This window comes from Lonchura striata, chromosome 15 (genome assembly GCF_050655825.1).
Source record: "Lonchura striata isolate lonStrDom1 chromosome 15, ASM5065582v1, whole genome shotgun sequence".
Classification (NCBI taxonomy): Eukaryota; Metazoa; Chordata; class Aves; order Passeriformes; family Estrildidae; genus Lonchura; species Lonchura striata.
This window is the reverse complement of record NC_140717.1, coordinates 14,254,593-14,271,925: the sequence shown is the minus strand read 5'-3', so window position 1 is coordinate 14,271,925 and position 17,333 is coordinate 14,254,593. Positions and strand designations below refer to the sequence as shown.

The 17,333-nt window shown below is 45.0% G+C and overlaps 1 protein-coding gene across 1 annotated transcript; it reads left to right on the top strand.

Annotated features, from left to right (window-relative positions):
* Positions 1–5,899: 5,899 nt before the first annotated feature.
* On the top strand, positions 5,900–17,086 carry VPS37B (VPS37B subunit of ESCRT-I). The gene is made up of 4 exons (XM_021532737.3): positions 5,900–6,077; positions 11,757–11,928; positions 12,553–12,635; positions 13,758–17,086. The coding sequence occupies exons 1-4, from the start codon at positions 5,973–5,975 to the stop codon at positions 14,238–14,240; spliced, it is 843 nt and encodes a 280-aa protein (XP_021388412.2). The 5' UTR covers positions 5,900–5,972; the 3' UTR covers positions 14,241–17,086.
* The last annotated feature ends 247 nt before the right edge of the window (positions 17,087–17,333 follow it).

Here is a 17,333-nt window from a genome sequence, read left to right as displayed (position 1 = left end):
TTTGTGATATGATAACAATCTGTGCCTCAGAAGAAGAACAAGATCTCTTTTTGTTTTCCTTTCCTCCACTTAGGGAAATTGTGTGGCGCTCTGAGCTCCCCCATCACCCCTTCAGTAAATGGCCAGGAGTTCCTGCTTGATGAAAATTTGCACTGTGGGTATGAGGAGGTTGGGGCTTCCACCCAGTGCTGACAGGCAAGTGATTAATTCTGCATTTTTATCAATATCTGGGAGCAGAATGTGGCCACCAGTTCATAGAAGTGGAATTGATTTCTGCTTTATTAAAAAACTGGGGGAAAACCCAAATTGGGCTGCCTGGGAACTAGGAAAGCCAACTCAGCCTGCAAAGTACTGGTAGGACAATGATCATTAGTACATGAGATGCCAGGAAAGAGAATTTGATTATGTCCTGCGTGTTCCTCCGAGGTGTGACTGCAAAAAGGGAGCTGGAGGATGCAATTAGATTCATTTTATTTCAAAAACTACACTGAATTTCAGGAAGGGAACCCTGTTTCCCAAGGCTGCTGTGATGATAATCCCAGCATTGTATTCCCAGGTTAGGTCTAAACAGCTTCAACTGAAATGACACACTGGAAATAGCAAATTGTCTCTGCTGGTGGCACCAGTCCAAGCTGATAACAGGGCCTGATTGTGTTCATTGCCACAGGTGCTGAATTCTCTCTTCTGCATCCAGGTAACTCAAGGCTACTTTTCCCCTGAGCCTCTCATCTTGTGGCTTGAACAGGCCCTTTTATTCTGCTGTTGGCATGTGACAAGTGGCACTGCTTGTGTGCTAAAGCTGTGAGGGTTTTCTTATGCCCTGGAAGATGGGTGGGAGCTCCACACACCACCAGAGATCCAGCAGATCTAATCTAATGCAGATCTTTTTGCCTGCACAAACCCTGGGACTGTATAGAAAATCCTGTTTTTTAAATCATTCCAACTATGGCTTCTTTTTGAAGTGAAAATCAGGGTCAGCTGTGCCCATTAGCCAGGCTGAGCCTGGCAGTAAAGAAAGCTGTGCTTCACCCAGAGCAGCAGTGGGAACTGCTCCAGTGCTGGAACACGAGCTGCTTCCTGGAGCTGCCCAATCCCTCGGGCCTGGATGCCTGCGGGCAGTCTGTTTCAGGCTGTTCTCCTGGAAACAAGGCCACTGTTCCCTCTGAAACCCTGGACTGTAGAATTGTGTGGCTGTGGCTTTGCCCAGAGTTGGGAACGTGAACAAAATCAGATTGAGAGCTTCTCAGAGTGATGGAGATAAAAAGTTCCTTTTCTTCAAAGGGAAAAGTCCTCACAGGGAACTCAGAGGGGCTCATCTGAAACCTTAACCCGGGGGCACTGAAGACTGTCCTGGCAGAACTGTAAGCAATTAAGCATTTGAAAGCACAACCGATTGCAAAGTTGACTGTATATCCCATGGCAGGTTGTTTGCCTCACTATTAATAAGCTCTAACCATTCCCTGTAATAGGTATAACCACAGCTTTATTTGATTTAAATAACAGTGAACCCCATCCAAGGTGAAATTTGAGAGTGGATCCTACAGTCCCAGTGCTTCCCCAGGGACAGGGATTTACCCTGTACCTTTGCACAGCCAGGGTCTGTGGCTGACTGACCCAGTAAATGAGCACACTGATGGAAAAAACACAGCTGTGTTTATTCCAACAACTTGTCTCCTGCCACACCAACCTCTGCCTCAATAACCAGCTGTGTGTGTTTCAGTGGCTGCACTTTCTAGGCCTTCAGCAGGTCAAACAGAAAGTGCTTCTAGTTTGGGTTGAGAGATGTGGTTTAGTCTGGGGAGAAAAAATAAAATTTGCCTCTTCTATTGCAGCTCCACTGTGAGCTTAGGGCAAAGAAAATAAGTGCAGGTAAATAAACCTGCTGCTCTTCTGACACCTGCAGCTCCCTGAATGGAAGGAGTACCTTACAAACACCTAATTCCTGCTCTCTCTCAGACAGCAGGGCCACTGATCTCTCAAATAGAACAGCTGTTTCTCTGCCAGGGTGCTGAATATGCAGGTCATGTCTGTGAAGGAATCTGGGTTGTGAAAACTAAACAGAAGTATGGGCTGTGCTTAATATACAGAAGGAAGTTAAATTGCAAATAAGCCCCAAAACTTATCTGCACATTGAGCAACCAGACTAATAGGGGTTAATGTACACCAGAGATGAGATTTGCAAATTCAATGTGTACATAACCAACCTGTTTGTCCAGGAAAAGAAAATAAGACATGAAGGTGACTTGCAAAATATGTCTAAATCTAATAAATATGCATTAGGGCAGTGCTACTGACCGTAAAAGGATATAAGGTAACAGGAGGAAATTCAAGATCAAGTTTAAATAGGAAAAAAAAAAAAATCTAACATCTTATCTAAACCAGTCTGGATGCCAGTTCTCCCCAAGATTGGAGCCTGACTTCTTATTCACCATGACATGGTTTCCCCTGTAATCTTCACAAATTTTTATTCCATTTCTCCTGTAATAAGAAATCCTGACTTCTGTACTTTGCCTGCTTACAGTTCTTACGTACTCGATTGCTGTCACCCTTCAAAAGGATTTCAGCAAAGGCAAATAGGAACCCAGCCTGGGGAGATGATAAGTCCCAGCCTGCAGCACTGCAATATTTTATAAACCCTGTAGCCAAAATTCTGGTTTATCTGCAATCCTTCATATCCTGTCCCAGCGATTTGCTGTCACAAAACCTTTATCTTCCATGAAGACTGCAGAACAGAAAGGCACCCTCCTACCCGTCCAATAGAAAATATAATTATACAAAAACAGTTGACTTCTATCTTGTGTCTCAGCCTCAGCTGCTTTTCTGGACAACTGGAGAACTCAATTACATGCAGGTGCCAACCAAAGTACTCCAAAGCAACCCAGATGTTTAATGCAAACTCCACCATCACCAGAACCCAAATTATCCACCCAGGGAGAAGCAGTATTTTCAATGTATGTTGTACTTGAGCACAGATTAGTTATGTTCTTACCTGTGACTGAACAGTTCTTATTATCCCACTTTTTCAGCAAAAGCCACCATGGTTGAGGGAATCTGAGAACTCCACTCATGATCACACAGCAAGGCAGTGGTAGAACTAGATTTACAACTTGAAGCTGAGTCAGACTCTTCTGAACCACACTCCCCCCAAACCATTTATTTAGTTATGATATGAAGTTGAAATTACCAATATTCTTGGGAAGAAAGGGCTTCGCCTAATCCCTCAGCCTAATCCCTCAGCTAATTCCTCTTTGCATGTGTGTATATCTATACGTGTGTTTGCATGTGCAGATTTACAGCAGGTTTAACCCGTGGCTGTAATTCTGTTTGATGGGCACGTACAAATACAGGCTAGGTGGAATGGTGTTGGCAGGGCGACTATCTGCTGGTTTTAAAGAGCAAGGCAGGGCTGTGGTGACTGTGCAAACCCCTGCCAGTGCCCAGGGCACGGCTGCTGACTCACCTGGCACAGAGCACATACCTGCAGCAGGCAGGTGTGCTGGTGCTGTGATACTGGGACATGCCTGTATCACTGAACACCTTCTCCCCACCCTCGGCTCAGCTTCCTGCTGTGCAAACATCACACCCTCACCTCCCTCTGAGCGCACCCTTGGATCTGCTCGAGCTGCCAAAAGAGCTGGAAGGCTTCCTCTAGCTGGAGGAAGGTCACCTTGCTGGTCGTTATTCCCTGTGGAAAATAATGACAAAGAAGGTTTTCAGGAGGGTGGGAGGTGTGGGGAGCCGAGTTTAGTTACAGGACAAAAGAACAACCATAAAGCTGTCACGTCATCGCAGTGTCCTGCCAGGAACTGCTGGGTCACTTCCTGAGTGTGACTGCAACTTCATTCCATCAGAATTGCATTCCGTCACTATATGGATTTTTTTTCCCCCCAGTTAGATCGAAAATATCAACTCCAAAGGACAAGGACCACGTGGCCATTCCCTCCCCTGCTCCCTTGGCTCCTGGCTCCTTTTGGCTCTCTCACCAGAGTTATACACACGGAAATAATACACACACCCACGGAGGGACAAAAGCAGGCCAGGAAGGTGCTGCATGCCAAGTGATGCATATAACTTAGGCTCTTTTAACACAATTAATTGTTTCCAGACATAATTGCCTTTATCAGCTCTGCTAACAGCAGCAGTAATTGGGGAGCTCCTGCTCCTAAGGGTTACCACACACTGCCTACTCCAGTGCTGGTGACACGACTGATAAAAATCAGAAGAACAAAATATATGGTGGTTTAATTGACGCAGTTTTTACTACATTGCATTTCAAAAGTATTTAAATTTACAATGAAACACATCTTTGATGGATTATTTATTGACCTTCACTGTTGAAGAAGAACGTGCTCAAGATGGATGAAATGGCCTAGCACCAAAGCTTGGCCAGATATGATTTTTAGCTATTTTTAACCTAAGTAAGTACTCAGCTTAAGCTTGAGAACAATAATGCAATCACGCTTTTGAGATTTACCCCAGCCAAGTCCCAACCTGGGTAAGGAAATGCGAGTTAAATCTAACTGATTTTCCTTCCGAATTTATAGCTCCCAAGGAACAGGAACAGGAGGAGAGGGAACAGCCCCAGGCTGGGCCAGGGGAGGCTCAGGCTGGACACCAGGAGGAATTTGTTAACTGAAAGGGTGATAAAACCTTGGAAAGGGCTGCCCAGGGAAGGAGTCCCCATCGGCGGGCGGCGTGGCACTCACTGGCTGTGGCCTGGTGGAGAAGGTGGTGATCGGTCACGAGCCGCACTCGATGATCTCAGAGGTCTTTTCCAACCCCAGGGACTGATCCCTCGGGATTCCGAGGCCCCTCACGTGAGCACAGTGCACAAAGCTGGCACTGTGCAGGGCTCTGCCCATGGAGGGGCTTCACCTTCCACAGATCCCTCACTGGGGCTTCACCCCCTCATGGGGGCTTCATCCCCTCACAGGGGCTTCATCCCCTCACAGACCCCTCACAGGGGCTTCATCCCCTCACAGGGGCTTCATCCCCTCACAGACCCCTCACAGGGGCTTTATCCCCTCATAGAGGCTTCACCCACAGACCCGTCACAGGGGCTTCATCCCCTCACAGGGGCTTCACCCCCTCATGGGGGCTTCATCCCCTCATAGAGGCTTCACCCACAGACCCGTCACAGGGGCTTCACCCCCTCACAGGGGCTTCATCCCCTCACAGACCCCTCACAGGGGCTTCACCCCCTCACAGGGGCTTCATCCCCTCACAGACCCCTCACAGGGGCTTTATCCCCTCATAGAGGCTTCACCCACAGACCCCTCACAGAGGCTTCATCCCCTCACAGACCCCTCACTGGGGCTTCACCCCAAAAGGGGCTTCACCCCCCTCAGCGGGGCTTCATCCCCTCATAGGGGCTTCATCCCCTCAGAGACCCCTCACAGGGGCTTCACCCCCTCACAGGGGCTTCATCCCCTCACAGACCCCTCACAGGGGCTTTATCCCCTCATAGAGGCTTCACCCACAGACCCCTCACAGAGGCTTCATCCCCTCACAGACCCCTCACTGGGGCTTCACCCCAAAAGGGGCTTCACCCCCCTCAGCGGGGCTTCATCCCCTCATAGGGGCTTCATCCCCTCACAGACCCCTCACAGGGGCTTCACCCCCTCAGAGACCCCTCACAGGGGCTTCACTCTCACAGGGGCTTCACCCCCTCACAGGGGCTGCCCCCACAGACCCCTCATAGAGGCTTTACCCCCTCACAGAGGCTTCACCCCCCCCCCACAGGGTCTCCCCTCAGCCCGGGCTCGCTCAGCCACCGTGCCCCCCCTCGCCGGGCCCCTTGGTTCGTTCCAGCAGCGCCCCCCTGCCGCCGCGCCGCCCCCGTGGTACGGCCCGTCACGCCCCCCCGGCAGGGGGCGCTGAGGGCGGTGCCCGCCGGGCCGGGGCGAGCCCGCGGCGGCACTTCCGGTGCGGGGCCGGGCGGGAGCGGCGGCGGGGCCGCGGCCGGGGCCGGGATGGCGCTGGACGCGCGGCGCCTGGAGGCGCTGAGTCTGCAGGAGCTCAGCGCGCTGCTGGACGACGAGGAGCAGCTCCAGGACATGGCCCGCGAGATGGAAGAGGTGAGGGGCCGCCTCATACTCCCCGGCCGCGGCCTCTCCTCGGGCCGCCCCCCTCAGCCCGCACGGTCCCCGGTGCCGCTCGGTGTTGGGGGTTTCGTGACTCCGCGGAGCCGCCGGGCGGTGTCGGCCCCGCCGTGGAGCTGCCGGTGCGTGGGGAGCCCCGGGGGCTGCGGGAAGCGCTGCCGGTCCCTTCCTTGCTTCCCTTTCCCTGCCGCCCCCGGCCCTCGCTCTCCCGGTCCCGGCCCTCCCGGCCTTTTGTTCGCCGGCCCGCGGCGGGGGGATCGGTGCCCGCCGGGTGCAGTGAGGGCTCGGCGGGCTGAAAACGCGAAATTAAATAAATTCAACCGCTGAATTAAGAGACGCTGACGGCCCGGAGGTGGGATCCGTTCGCACAGCCCTTGTGTTGTGCCTTGGCCGTGGTGAAGGATTTTGCCAGGGTGAATTCAAAACAATTTCTGTGTGCCTCGGTTGGTATGCTGGGCGCAGCCAGGGCTGTCAGGCTTTTCTGCTGCTTGTTTTGCCTGTTTGAAGTGTCTTTGTCAGTGCATCACGCTCTAAGTCGTGCTTTTGGATCCGTGATTCCTAAAACAAAACAGGAGCTTGTCTTCGTCTGGCTGTGGTTGTCTTTAACTGGGTTTTCTATGTGCCAGTGGACACTGGGTGTTACAGTTCAGATATGAGACTGTTCTGCGTTTATTTGGCCACAGATGTCCCTGAAAGAACCTTACTCTTAGTCAGATAAGAGCAAATAAGATTAAACTATATGTATGAAAACTTGAAAAGAAAAATATGTGCTCTGCTTTTCTGGGTCCTGTATTTATTGGGAGTTTTTTGTTTTCTTAAATTAGAGGACAAAAGCCTCAGGAGAAGAAAAACAGTGGCAATGTGTTCTTGAGAAAGGAGCTTAGTTCATTAAGTGAAATCAGTTTTAATTGTGTTCTCTCAAACTAAGATTCTGGTCCTTTTGGTGCTTCTGAGGAAATTGTTCCCGATCACCTCGAGCCAAATTGTCAAAGTATTACCCATGGAGATGCCCACTGGAGGCTGGGGCTGAGTTGATGAGGTGTCCTGGGGAATTTATTTGCTGTATTATGCAACAATTTAGATCTCGAACTTTGTGCTGATAGATTTCTGAGAGTGGGACAGCCATAAAAACTTTTTGTGCAAGCCTGTATTTTGAGAACTTGGACGAAACAGACGGTGCTGTAGAAGTAGAACATGCAGAGAGCTTTTGGAGGCCCCGTGGTGTGCAGGGAGCAGGAGCACCCTGCTGAATAAAAGCTATTTAAGGAAACTCAGCGGGTTATAATGGGCTTAACTTGGTGAAGATGGAACTGGTGCAGTGCTGCTGGTTCCAGTGTGACCCCTGACAAGGGACATGAGCACAAGGCCTGCCTAGGTGGTCTCTTTATTATCATTTATTTGTCAGTGTGCACTTAAGACTGTAGGTCAGAAGTGACAGAAAACCTCGTGACCTCAGTAGAAAACCTCTCTACACAACCAGCCCACATTCTCAATTTGACCCTCAGGTTTTCTTCTTTCCTTGGCATCTTAAGGCTTTGAAATTGTAGAGCAAAGTTCTGTGGGCCCGAGGGAATATTTTGTGGTGTTTGGAAAGTGTGGCCAGGTTTGAAGGTGCTCAGGCTGTGTGGAAACACGGCTGTGCTGCTGTCTGCTATAATCCTCTTTTATTGCAGGTGGAGGCTTTTACTGGAGTCTGTTCAACTAGAAATGTGTTTACCCATCTTGGAAGGAATTGGCCATGCTTGAATATTTCTTCCTCCTTCTGTTTTTGCCTTCGCTGAATTGTTTATTGCCTGTGCTGCTGAGACCTGAGTTTTTCACTGGGAAGTGTGTGGCAGGAAGAGGGAGAGAGGGAAATCCTGAACATTAAGGAGGCACCATGGTGACTTCACTGCTGCTTGGCTGTCAGTCCCTATGTATCCAGGTTGTGGGGTTATTCCAAAGTCCTTAAATTCCTAATTTTACTGTGACATGCCAACTAAATCATTATTCCCGAATCCCTTCTCTAAGGCCACTTGTATTTTCAGTGGCAGACTTGGTTAAAGCTGATGATTCCACAATTGAAAAAACCCTTTGTTCTCCTTGTTGCAAGGGAAACCCAGCTCAAACCCCAATGTTTTGTTCACAGAGGAGGAGGATTTGGAAAAACCACTTGGCTTTCTTGCTAACAGCTAAAAATAGGCACTTCCAGCCTTAGAGGGAATGTATTCCTGTGTGACATTTGAGCAGGATTTGTGGGGCTGTGTGTCTGTGTCTGTGTGTGCCCACAGGGTGATGTGCTCCCAGAACGTCCCGCGCGGGTGTCCCCAGGTGGGTGACACTGTGGCATCAGAGCTGAGCTGCTGCTTTTCCTGTCTGAGGTTGGGTTTGCAGGGCTTGAACAACGAACATCTTGTCTGCCAGAAAAAGGAAGGAAGCTGCTTGTCTGGTACTCCCAGTCTTTTAAAACTGAGGAGGGTTTTTTTTATCATTTCTCAGGGTGATCTTTGTAGTGCGTATACAGCATCCATCTTCATGAAAATTGGCAATTACAGGATGGTTTGGGTTGGAAGGGACCTGAAAGATCATTTAGTTCCAAACCCCCTGCCATGGCAGAGTCATAAAAGTAATTTGTTTAGAAAAGTCAGTCTTGGTGAGATAACCCTGAAAAGCACAGATGAGAGAATTTGTGACCTGACGCTGGTGATGATTTGATGAATTTCCCTGTGAAAGTGAATTTTCTTTTTATCTCCTGGAGCATCCCTTCTGTAACAGTACAGTATTGTGTTCCTGACTGCTAAGGTTCCATGGCCAAAAATTGTTTGCTTTTCAATACCTTTATTATGTGAAATCAAGAAGTCAGAAATGTACTTCTCATTCCAGCATTTCAGAGTACACTGGCAAGCACAAAAGGAATTTTTTGAGCATAGTCCTTTTCTCAAAAGCTGATTGAACAGATCACACAGGGCAGAAAGTCCAAGTTAAACTATGTGCATTCATGCCCAGATTTCTTGGATTCCTCCTCCTGTCCTAAAACCACATTGTGCAAGTGGTCATGTTCTTGTTGGCCAAACATGAAATTTAGTTGCAAAGTTAGGAATTAGACTTGGTGACAACTACAGATTTTTCTCTTCTAGCTGAGCATCAAATGAGTAACCCGTCTGTGTCTGATGAGTGCAAATTGCAGTGCTGAGTGTCTTGCCACTGCAAGAAATGTCTAGGAACTGCAGCTTACCTTCTAAGCTTTATTTTGTCATTTTCAAGTAATCAAAAGAGCTAAATTTAGCCAATCTAATTACTTTGCAGTATGTTTTAATATTTATTACAGAACAGATGTTCTTAGGGGGTGTATTATTATTCACGAGTCCTTGATGAAAAGCACTCCTAAATCTTCTGTAAAAGAAGTCTCTTCTCCTACTCTGCACCTGTCAGCTCCTGTTTCAGGGGTTAATTTGACACTCCAAATGTGTATCTTTATACTTCCACAGTGTGACTGCATATTTTCTTAATTTACAAGTATGTGTAAGTGAAAGAGAATGTGGGAATGATAGAGGCTGGAGAAATCTAAAACTACCATGGATGTGTCCTATGTATAAAGCAATTAAAACGGTGCCACACAAAGCTGCTTTTTATTTATAGCTCCTTAAGAGACTTTTTCTCAAAGGTACCGAGAGACTCCTCTCTGTGGTGCTGGCCAGAGCAAGCTTGTAATTAGAGCAGCTCTTGATGGACTTTGTGGGTAGTCAGGATTGCTCAGTGTCTCAGGAGGCAGCTCCTCTGGAAATGTGCTTTTGGATGAGCCAGGCTGACGCTTCTCAGAGACATCTTACACAAATAACTCTTGCTGCAAACCATTATTTTGGAATAAGGGATCAACATTTATAGTATGAATGTTGCTAAGCTAGTACTAGTACTGGTTTAATTTTATCCAGCTTTTTTTTCTCCCTTTTTTAAAAGTGGGATGAAACAAAGCTGCAGTTCATAAAAGTAGTAGGCTCTAAATTTCCAAAGCAGTTCTGCTTCCTGCTCTTGGAAATGCTTATTAAATAAATCCTTGGGTAAAGTTATTCAAATTATGTACATTAAAGAAATTCATTTTTTAAGCAGCTGAAATTTTGAAGTGCTGCATAAACCATAGCTTTTGGTTTTAATAACCTCTGTGTGTCCATGGCTTCATTTTCTTGCAGCACAGTTTGGTGTTGAGTGGCCTGCTCAGGAGTGAGCAATCCTTGTACCATGAAAATCCCCTTATAAGCAGCTCAGTAGGGTTGCCCTGTTTGTCCCATTCAGAATTCATAGTGAGAGCTTAGCAGTTAAAAAAAAAAAAAGTGATATATTCTCCTTAATATTGTCCTGTCTCACTGTGTCTCGTGATTCTGACTGGTATTTTCATCTGGTTTCAGATTAACAGTTCTACAGTTTCCTGCCTGTTGAAGTGCTCATGACCTCAAGAGTCTTGTTAGGAATTCTGCTGGACTCCCATGCTCCTGACTTTTATCTCTAAATAACTTTTTTTCCTTGCACTTCCAGTGGGCAGGCGAACAACCAGTGCAGGAGCAGTTCCCTGCTAATGCACACTTTTGTCACATGTGACAACAAAATACCTTTTGTTGGATTTATTCCTCCCTCAGCCTTTGTCTTGGGCTTGTGGAAAGCTGTGGATGGATGCTGAAAGCATGCTTTGTGCTGCACTGATAATCTTAATAGACTGCTCATGCTGGACTGTGCCTTTGACCCTTGGATGATTTTGCAGCTGGTTTTTTGGTAGTTTTAAATTACTCATTTTTAGAAAGCTTTTCTACAGCACACTTTAGTCAAAGTTTACAGTGTTTGCTTTCTGATTCCTCAAGTTAACTTCCAGTTGTAGTGGAACAGTTGCTGGAAGGATTTTACACAGACCTTAACATCAGTGACAGAGATTATTCTGGTTTATAGATTGTGACTGTATTCAAGTTGCATCACTCTGAGATTCTATCTATTTGTGAAATAGAATTCAAAGACTTTAAAATTCTTACAGTGACATGAAATGTTTCAATGTCCTGAAACAAGTGGCTGGGTCTTCACCAGCTCCTCCTTAAGTTTCATTAAACATCATTCCTATGTTTGCTTTGTATCTGAGGAACTGGTTCTTCTCATGGCTTTGGATGAGATTCAAGTTTCTCATCTCTACAAGTGTGCATTGTTAAAAGAAATTTGACACAGACCAATGCTGGAAACTCTTGCTTGTCACTCTTGAAGTGATATTTGCATTCATCATTAAGTGTCAATTACCATTTTTGATCAATATCTGTTAGAAAAAATACGTCCTTCTCTGAAGTGCTTTAGTATGGAGAAAGTTTAGTCATTAAGTCCTGTGTCATTTCAAGTACTGTAATTTACAGTACAATTACAAATACCTTAACTTCTTCAGTTTAAAACAAGTATTTTTAAGACTTTTGCTAAAGATTTGTCTAGTCCATAATTATTAGATATCAGATGCAAGGGACAGGATGTCTGCTTTAGATGTAGGCAGGTCATATTAATCACATTTTTCACAGCACTAATTCTTGCATACTTTCCTTATTTATTTAAAAGTTTTCACAGAATCAGTCTCATTTCAATGTCTCATCTATTGCTTAATGATTTCACTGTCATTTCACACACTTTTTTTTGTTTTTTTTTTTTATTTATGTCTAGGCCCAAAATGTTCAGCACAGCAAGGACATGACTCTTGCCAGCAACCGCAGTCTGGCAGAGGGAAATCTCCTGTACCAGCCAAAGTTGGAGTCTCTAAAATCAAATTTAACTGAGAAATACCAAGAGCTGCAAGTTCTTTTTGAAGCATACCAGATAAAGAAAACAAAACTAGGTAACACTGGCTGTTGACAATTATGATTTGCTGTTTTTTAAGTGAATGTAAATCTGTTGCCTGTTTGTTGTTTGGTTTTTGGCATCTCATTTTTAGCTGTGTGAATTAGGGTACAAAGTGAAATGTCGTTCTTGTGTAGTGCTGAAATAGATCACACTTCTGATGATTTATTAAGTGACTGTCACATCTAGTAACAGATACTGTGGGTTCTTCCTGTTACCTACCTATTCTTGACCTACTCTTCTCTACATTGTCAACTTCATTTACCTTGCTAACGAGCACACTTTGAATTTCCAGTGACTATTTATAAATCAAATGGAATATTACATTTAACTTTCATACTGAATTATAGTGTACATCTGATACTGCACTTGCTGAAGTGCTTTCAATATTATATTGAATTTATATTTCAATATTTAATTCCAATACAAAATTGGAATTAAATTTCAACTCTTAGCATTCTGACAATATTCCTGAACTTGTTAATGTATTTCTTACTGTGCATCACCCTGTGTAGGGTACTGCAGGGTCTGCTGGTTGTGCAGATGTGCTTTGGAGGTTGTTGTGCAGTTCCAAGTCACTTAGAGCCAGCTGTCATTTTCTGTCCTTCCTGTGCCTTTGCAGACAGACAATCCAGTAATGCTTCCCTGGAGACCCTGCTGGCACTGCTGCAGACTGAGGGGGCGAAGATTGAGGAAGACACAGAGGTAATAACACAAAACCCAAATTCTGCCACTTCCACCCATCACCAGAACCTTCCATTGTCCATGGCTGCAGTGCTGATTAGAGCATGTGACAGATTAAGAGTAGTTTTAAGGATATGGTCTTGTCTCTGCTTTGAACTTCAGGCAACAGCTATTTGATTCCAGCAATTTAATTTCTTTTTTATCTGAGTAATATTTTACCCTTAACATCATTGAGTTCAAGAGAGAAAGTACTCTTTTTTAGAAAAGATAGGCAAACCCTCTTAGTTCCTTGGCTTTGCCTTCAAACGTGTAGAGTTTAAAAACGTGGAGTCTTTTTGCAATGGGATTTGCCTGGTACATGTATTGCTTCATAATAAATGTCAATTAGTAGCCTAATTAAAGAAAACAGTGCCTGTGCTGCTTTTCCTCCAGTGTCTCTGGTGAAATATTCCACTGTGATTTCAGTGTGTCTGTGCAGGTGCCAGTGGTCACCACTTGCTGAGACACAAGTGCTTGAAGGGTGGTGTGACTTCAGAATAATGGGAGTATTTGGTTTTGTTTGCTGATTTGCATGCAGGCATTTTCTGTAATTAATCAGGAGAAAAAAACTTGCTTATTAACCTTGAGTTGTGATTGTAAAAAGACATTCCCAGGGCAAGCTGAATTTTGTGATTTTATGTTTGTTCAGCTCTCAGTCATTAAACATCATTTACCCAAAGACACAAATAAGGGTGAGTCTTAAGCCTGACTTAGCAATAATCTCTGTGCTGAGTCTCACAGAGTTCTCAGTGTTTCTGTTGGCATTCCAGCATCACTGAGCTGTAATTAGCTTAGCTGGCAATCTGGGAAGCTGCTGGACTCGGTTCGTTCCCATCTCTGGTGATCAGGGGAACGCTCAGAGTGAGATTCAGATGTTTTTACTGCTGTTACTTCAGTATAAATTTATGCAAGAGTGATATTTAACTCTCAGTGCTTCTGAGTAATAACCAACTCAAAGTTCTGCTCAGAATTCTTCAGTATGCCAGTCATCTTCCATATGCCAGCTGGAAAATCACAGGCAAAATGCTGCTATTTTTGGGATGTGAGCCATTTAGATTCTGTTGCAGTAGGCTGTTTCCTAAGAGAATGTTCTGCATTTGACAGAATATGGCAGAAAGGTTCCTTGATGGTGAAATACCCCTGGATTCCTTCATCGACGAGTACCAGAGCAAGAGGAAACTGGCTCACCTGCGCCGGGTGAAGATCGAGAAGCTGCAGGAAATGGTGCTGAAGGGACAGAGACTCGCTCAGGTTCAGGCGCCGCCGCAGCCGAGGGCAGCCGAGCCTGCAGCAGCCCCCGCCGATCCCTACAGGGCGGATGCAAACCCTCCTCCCTCGGTGGTGCCGCGGCGGATCCCGCCCCCGCCGCCTCCCTCAGGCCCGGCTGGACGCTTCCCCACTCCCTTCACCGCGGCCGTGAGCTCAGGACCAGCTCCCTCCTACCCAGGTGCTCCGTACCCTCCTCTCCCGCCCTGGCCGGGAGCAGCTCAGCCCACGAGTCAAGCTCAGTTTGTGCCCCCCTATCCTCCACCTCTGCCCCAAAGACCACCTCGCCTTCCACCACACCCTGGCTTCATCCTCCAGTAAATATTTGGGTGCGCCTGACTTATGTATTGGTGCTTATATTTCCTTTTCCCCCCATCAGAGACTTGCTGTAGGCAATGGGAAGCCTCTGTTCTTTGCACAATGGAGCACAAAGGCCGAGCTGTGGCACAGAGGTTTGCAGTTGCTTTGCTAAATGTGATGTTTGTTTGCAAAGGTCAGTGGTGACAAGGTTTTCCTAGGAAGGTCTAAATTCTTAAATCCATCAAATTGGGAAGGCACTCGCAGTGGATTTGCTGACGTTACAAACCGAGTCACACTCTGAATTCCTCAGTGATGGTAAATCAGCATCCTCCTCTGTTCTGATGTATTCCCATGGCAGCTGGATGTACGTGTGGCACACGGGGAGCTGGTTGTCCCTCTGAGGAATTCTGTGACAATGCTGGGATGGTAACAACCATATCTGACTGCCGGGCAAGGGGTGTGCACAGGACCCCCCTCAGCATCCTTTTGCATCCAGGGCCAGGTGCACGGCGTTTTCAGAGCTCACTGAGCTGAAACTCCTGTCAGAACACCTTGGGGGGTTTAGGCAGGGAAAAGGACAAGAGTTTCATTTCTGCATTTCAGTTGTTACCTTAGTGTGTAATCAAAGTAGGCACTACTCCCACTCCTAAATAGCTTGGTACCCTCAAAGTCCTGGTCTCTTGAAATGCAACTAAACTGTTTGTAGAGCCAGTTTAGGGTTTTATAGACACTTTACCAGGCAGTTTTATTTCCTTGCCTATTAAGACTCTTTCTAATGGTTGGTTTTTCTCTCCTTTTCCATACCTTGAATACAGAAATGATTTTTTTACACAGGTGCTTAGCTTTTGCTACCATGTGATTCCAGGAATCTAGGCAGGGTATTTTCTTAATCAAATACTGGATTTTCACATGTAATTGCCCACTTGAATTTCCACAATTTAATTTTATCCCTTAACTCCGTCTCTCACTTTACAGAACTACTTTTAACTTTCCCATTTAGTTCAGTTTTACAGTTTGGGGCATGTTTATCTATCTGGAGTTGGCAGTTAATGTTTCTCTGCAAACAGACAAAAAAGAAAAGCCTTTTGAAGTCCATGGTGGCTGTTTGCATCTTACAGAATCTGTTCTTAACTTCTGCCTCTGGATGGGAGAGGCTTTTTAGGGCAGCTCAGATTTCACTCTCAATGTGACTCTTGAAGCCTAAGGTGCAGACACATGCTGGTATTTTAATCCAGCACTGGGGGAGGCAAATTTTAACACTAGTTGTTTGCACAGAATGTGTCTGTGAATTTGTTATCAATCAGTAGCTGTCAAAGCCCCTGGTTATTTCAGTTATTTTGGTATCATTGTGCTGGAATGCACTACATTGTTTGGAAGTTTGTACTACAAACATCAGTCAGAATAGAATATCTATTTTTTTTATGTAAATCCTGGATTGTCCCTTAATCATTTCCTCTGGAGTGTGATGGTTAGCAAACACAAATCTGAAATTAAGCTCATAACAGGAAGCTCTTGATTCTGAAAATATGAATATGGTCATTTGGCTTGGTTTGCCTTCTGCAGACAAAGGGCAGAAGGTTGGTCAGTGTTACTGGCATCTGAACCAATTCCCCAGTGGAAGTCTGGCAAGTATTTATAGATGGGGCATTTTGTGAAGCAATGTGCATTGGATTTGTTTGCAAAGTGTGTTTTTTCTGTAATCTAGTGGTGGTACAGGATGTGGTTGTTTTTTTTTTTTTTAATAGTGTGATATCTTTTCTTGGTATTATTTTCTCACTGAAGCTTTGTACAAGCATGGTTAATTATGACTCGTTTCAAAGTAACTTTGCTGTGCTGTTAGTGCTGGTATTTGGGTGGCAGCTGTTGTATCTGGATGCTAAACATGAGTCTGCTGTAGAAATGGTTTGTGTCCTAGAAAGAATTAAAGTGGGTGGGGGCTACCAGGGTGGTGTCCCAGTACAGAAATTCATACTTTGAGCCTGCTACACAAAAACTCTAAAACACTCCTAAATCAGTTTTACTAAGATTACATAAAAATAACCAGGTCTATTTTACACTTATCAAGTGCCAACTTTTTTTCTGAGAGTTGGAAATCCTCAGAAGTGATAGGGGTGATAGATAAGTGTATAGTGAATTTGCACTGCATTTTATGTATCAGAATTTATTGGTATTAGTAGTCCAAAAATATTTTTACTACTTGTTAAATCTTCTGTCTTTTGGTAACTTTTGTGATAACAATGACCTTTCAGGGATACTTTATCTAAAAACAACCTCTTGTGCACACTAAATACAGACAAAGCTAATGCAATTTTTTTGTCTGAAAGCAAAACAATGCATTATTGCATATGCATGTGGCTGATGTGCCTTAGGATCACTACTTGTGATTGTAATTCTAGGATATTAGCATTTTTATCATTTGAATGGCCATTGCTTAACTCTAATTTAAGGGCTCTTCAAGAGCACTGACTTTTACTAAAAACTAACCCTCATACTTCAGAAAAAACAGTTGTATCTGCTATTTGTAAGCTTATAGTTGCCTTCACTGATGGGTAAGTTTGAACATAGCTGATGTAACTAATGTGATGTTTCAGTTATTGCAAGCTCATAACTGAAGTCCAGCTGCTCATGGAAAATGTTTTGCCATTAATTTTGTGTGTGTGTGTGCACACAAACTGTAAATATTTACTTGACTGCTGGTGATGTTCAAGGGTAAAGGAGAAGAATGACTGTGGAAAGCTGTTTAATCCTTTCAGCAACAAACTTGATGAAACACTAACCTGGCAAGAGCTGTGTCAGTGCTTTCAACCTGTTGCCCTTCAACAGCTTCTCCTGTTCTGTTATAGCTAATAAATTAATTCTGCTCTGGCTAGGATGTTTAGAATTGTACTAATTTGCACTGTTTATAAGATAGATTAAAATGCCATAGGCAAGCTGAGACTTGAGAGGGGGTGGATCACGATGCTTGCCAAAAAAAAAAATATATATATATATATTAAAAAAAGGATTTTTGATGTCTGCTACAAATAGCATATACTTCCCCAAAGCAATTGGAGTGGAGAAAAATCCTTTAAATACAATGTGTAACACGGCTTTAGAGTGTTGGTAGCATTGGAA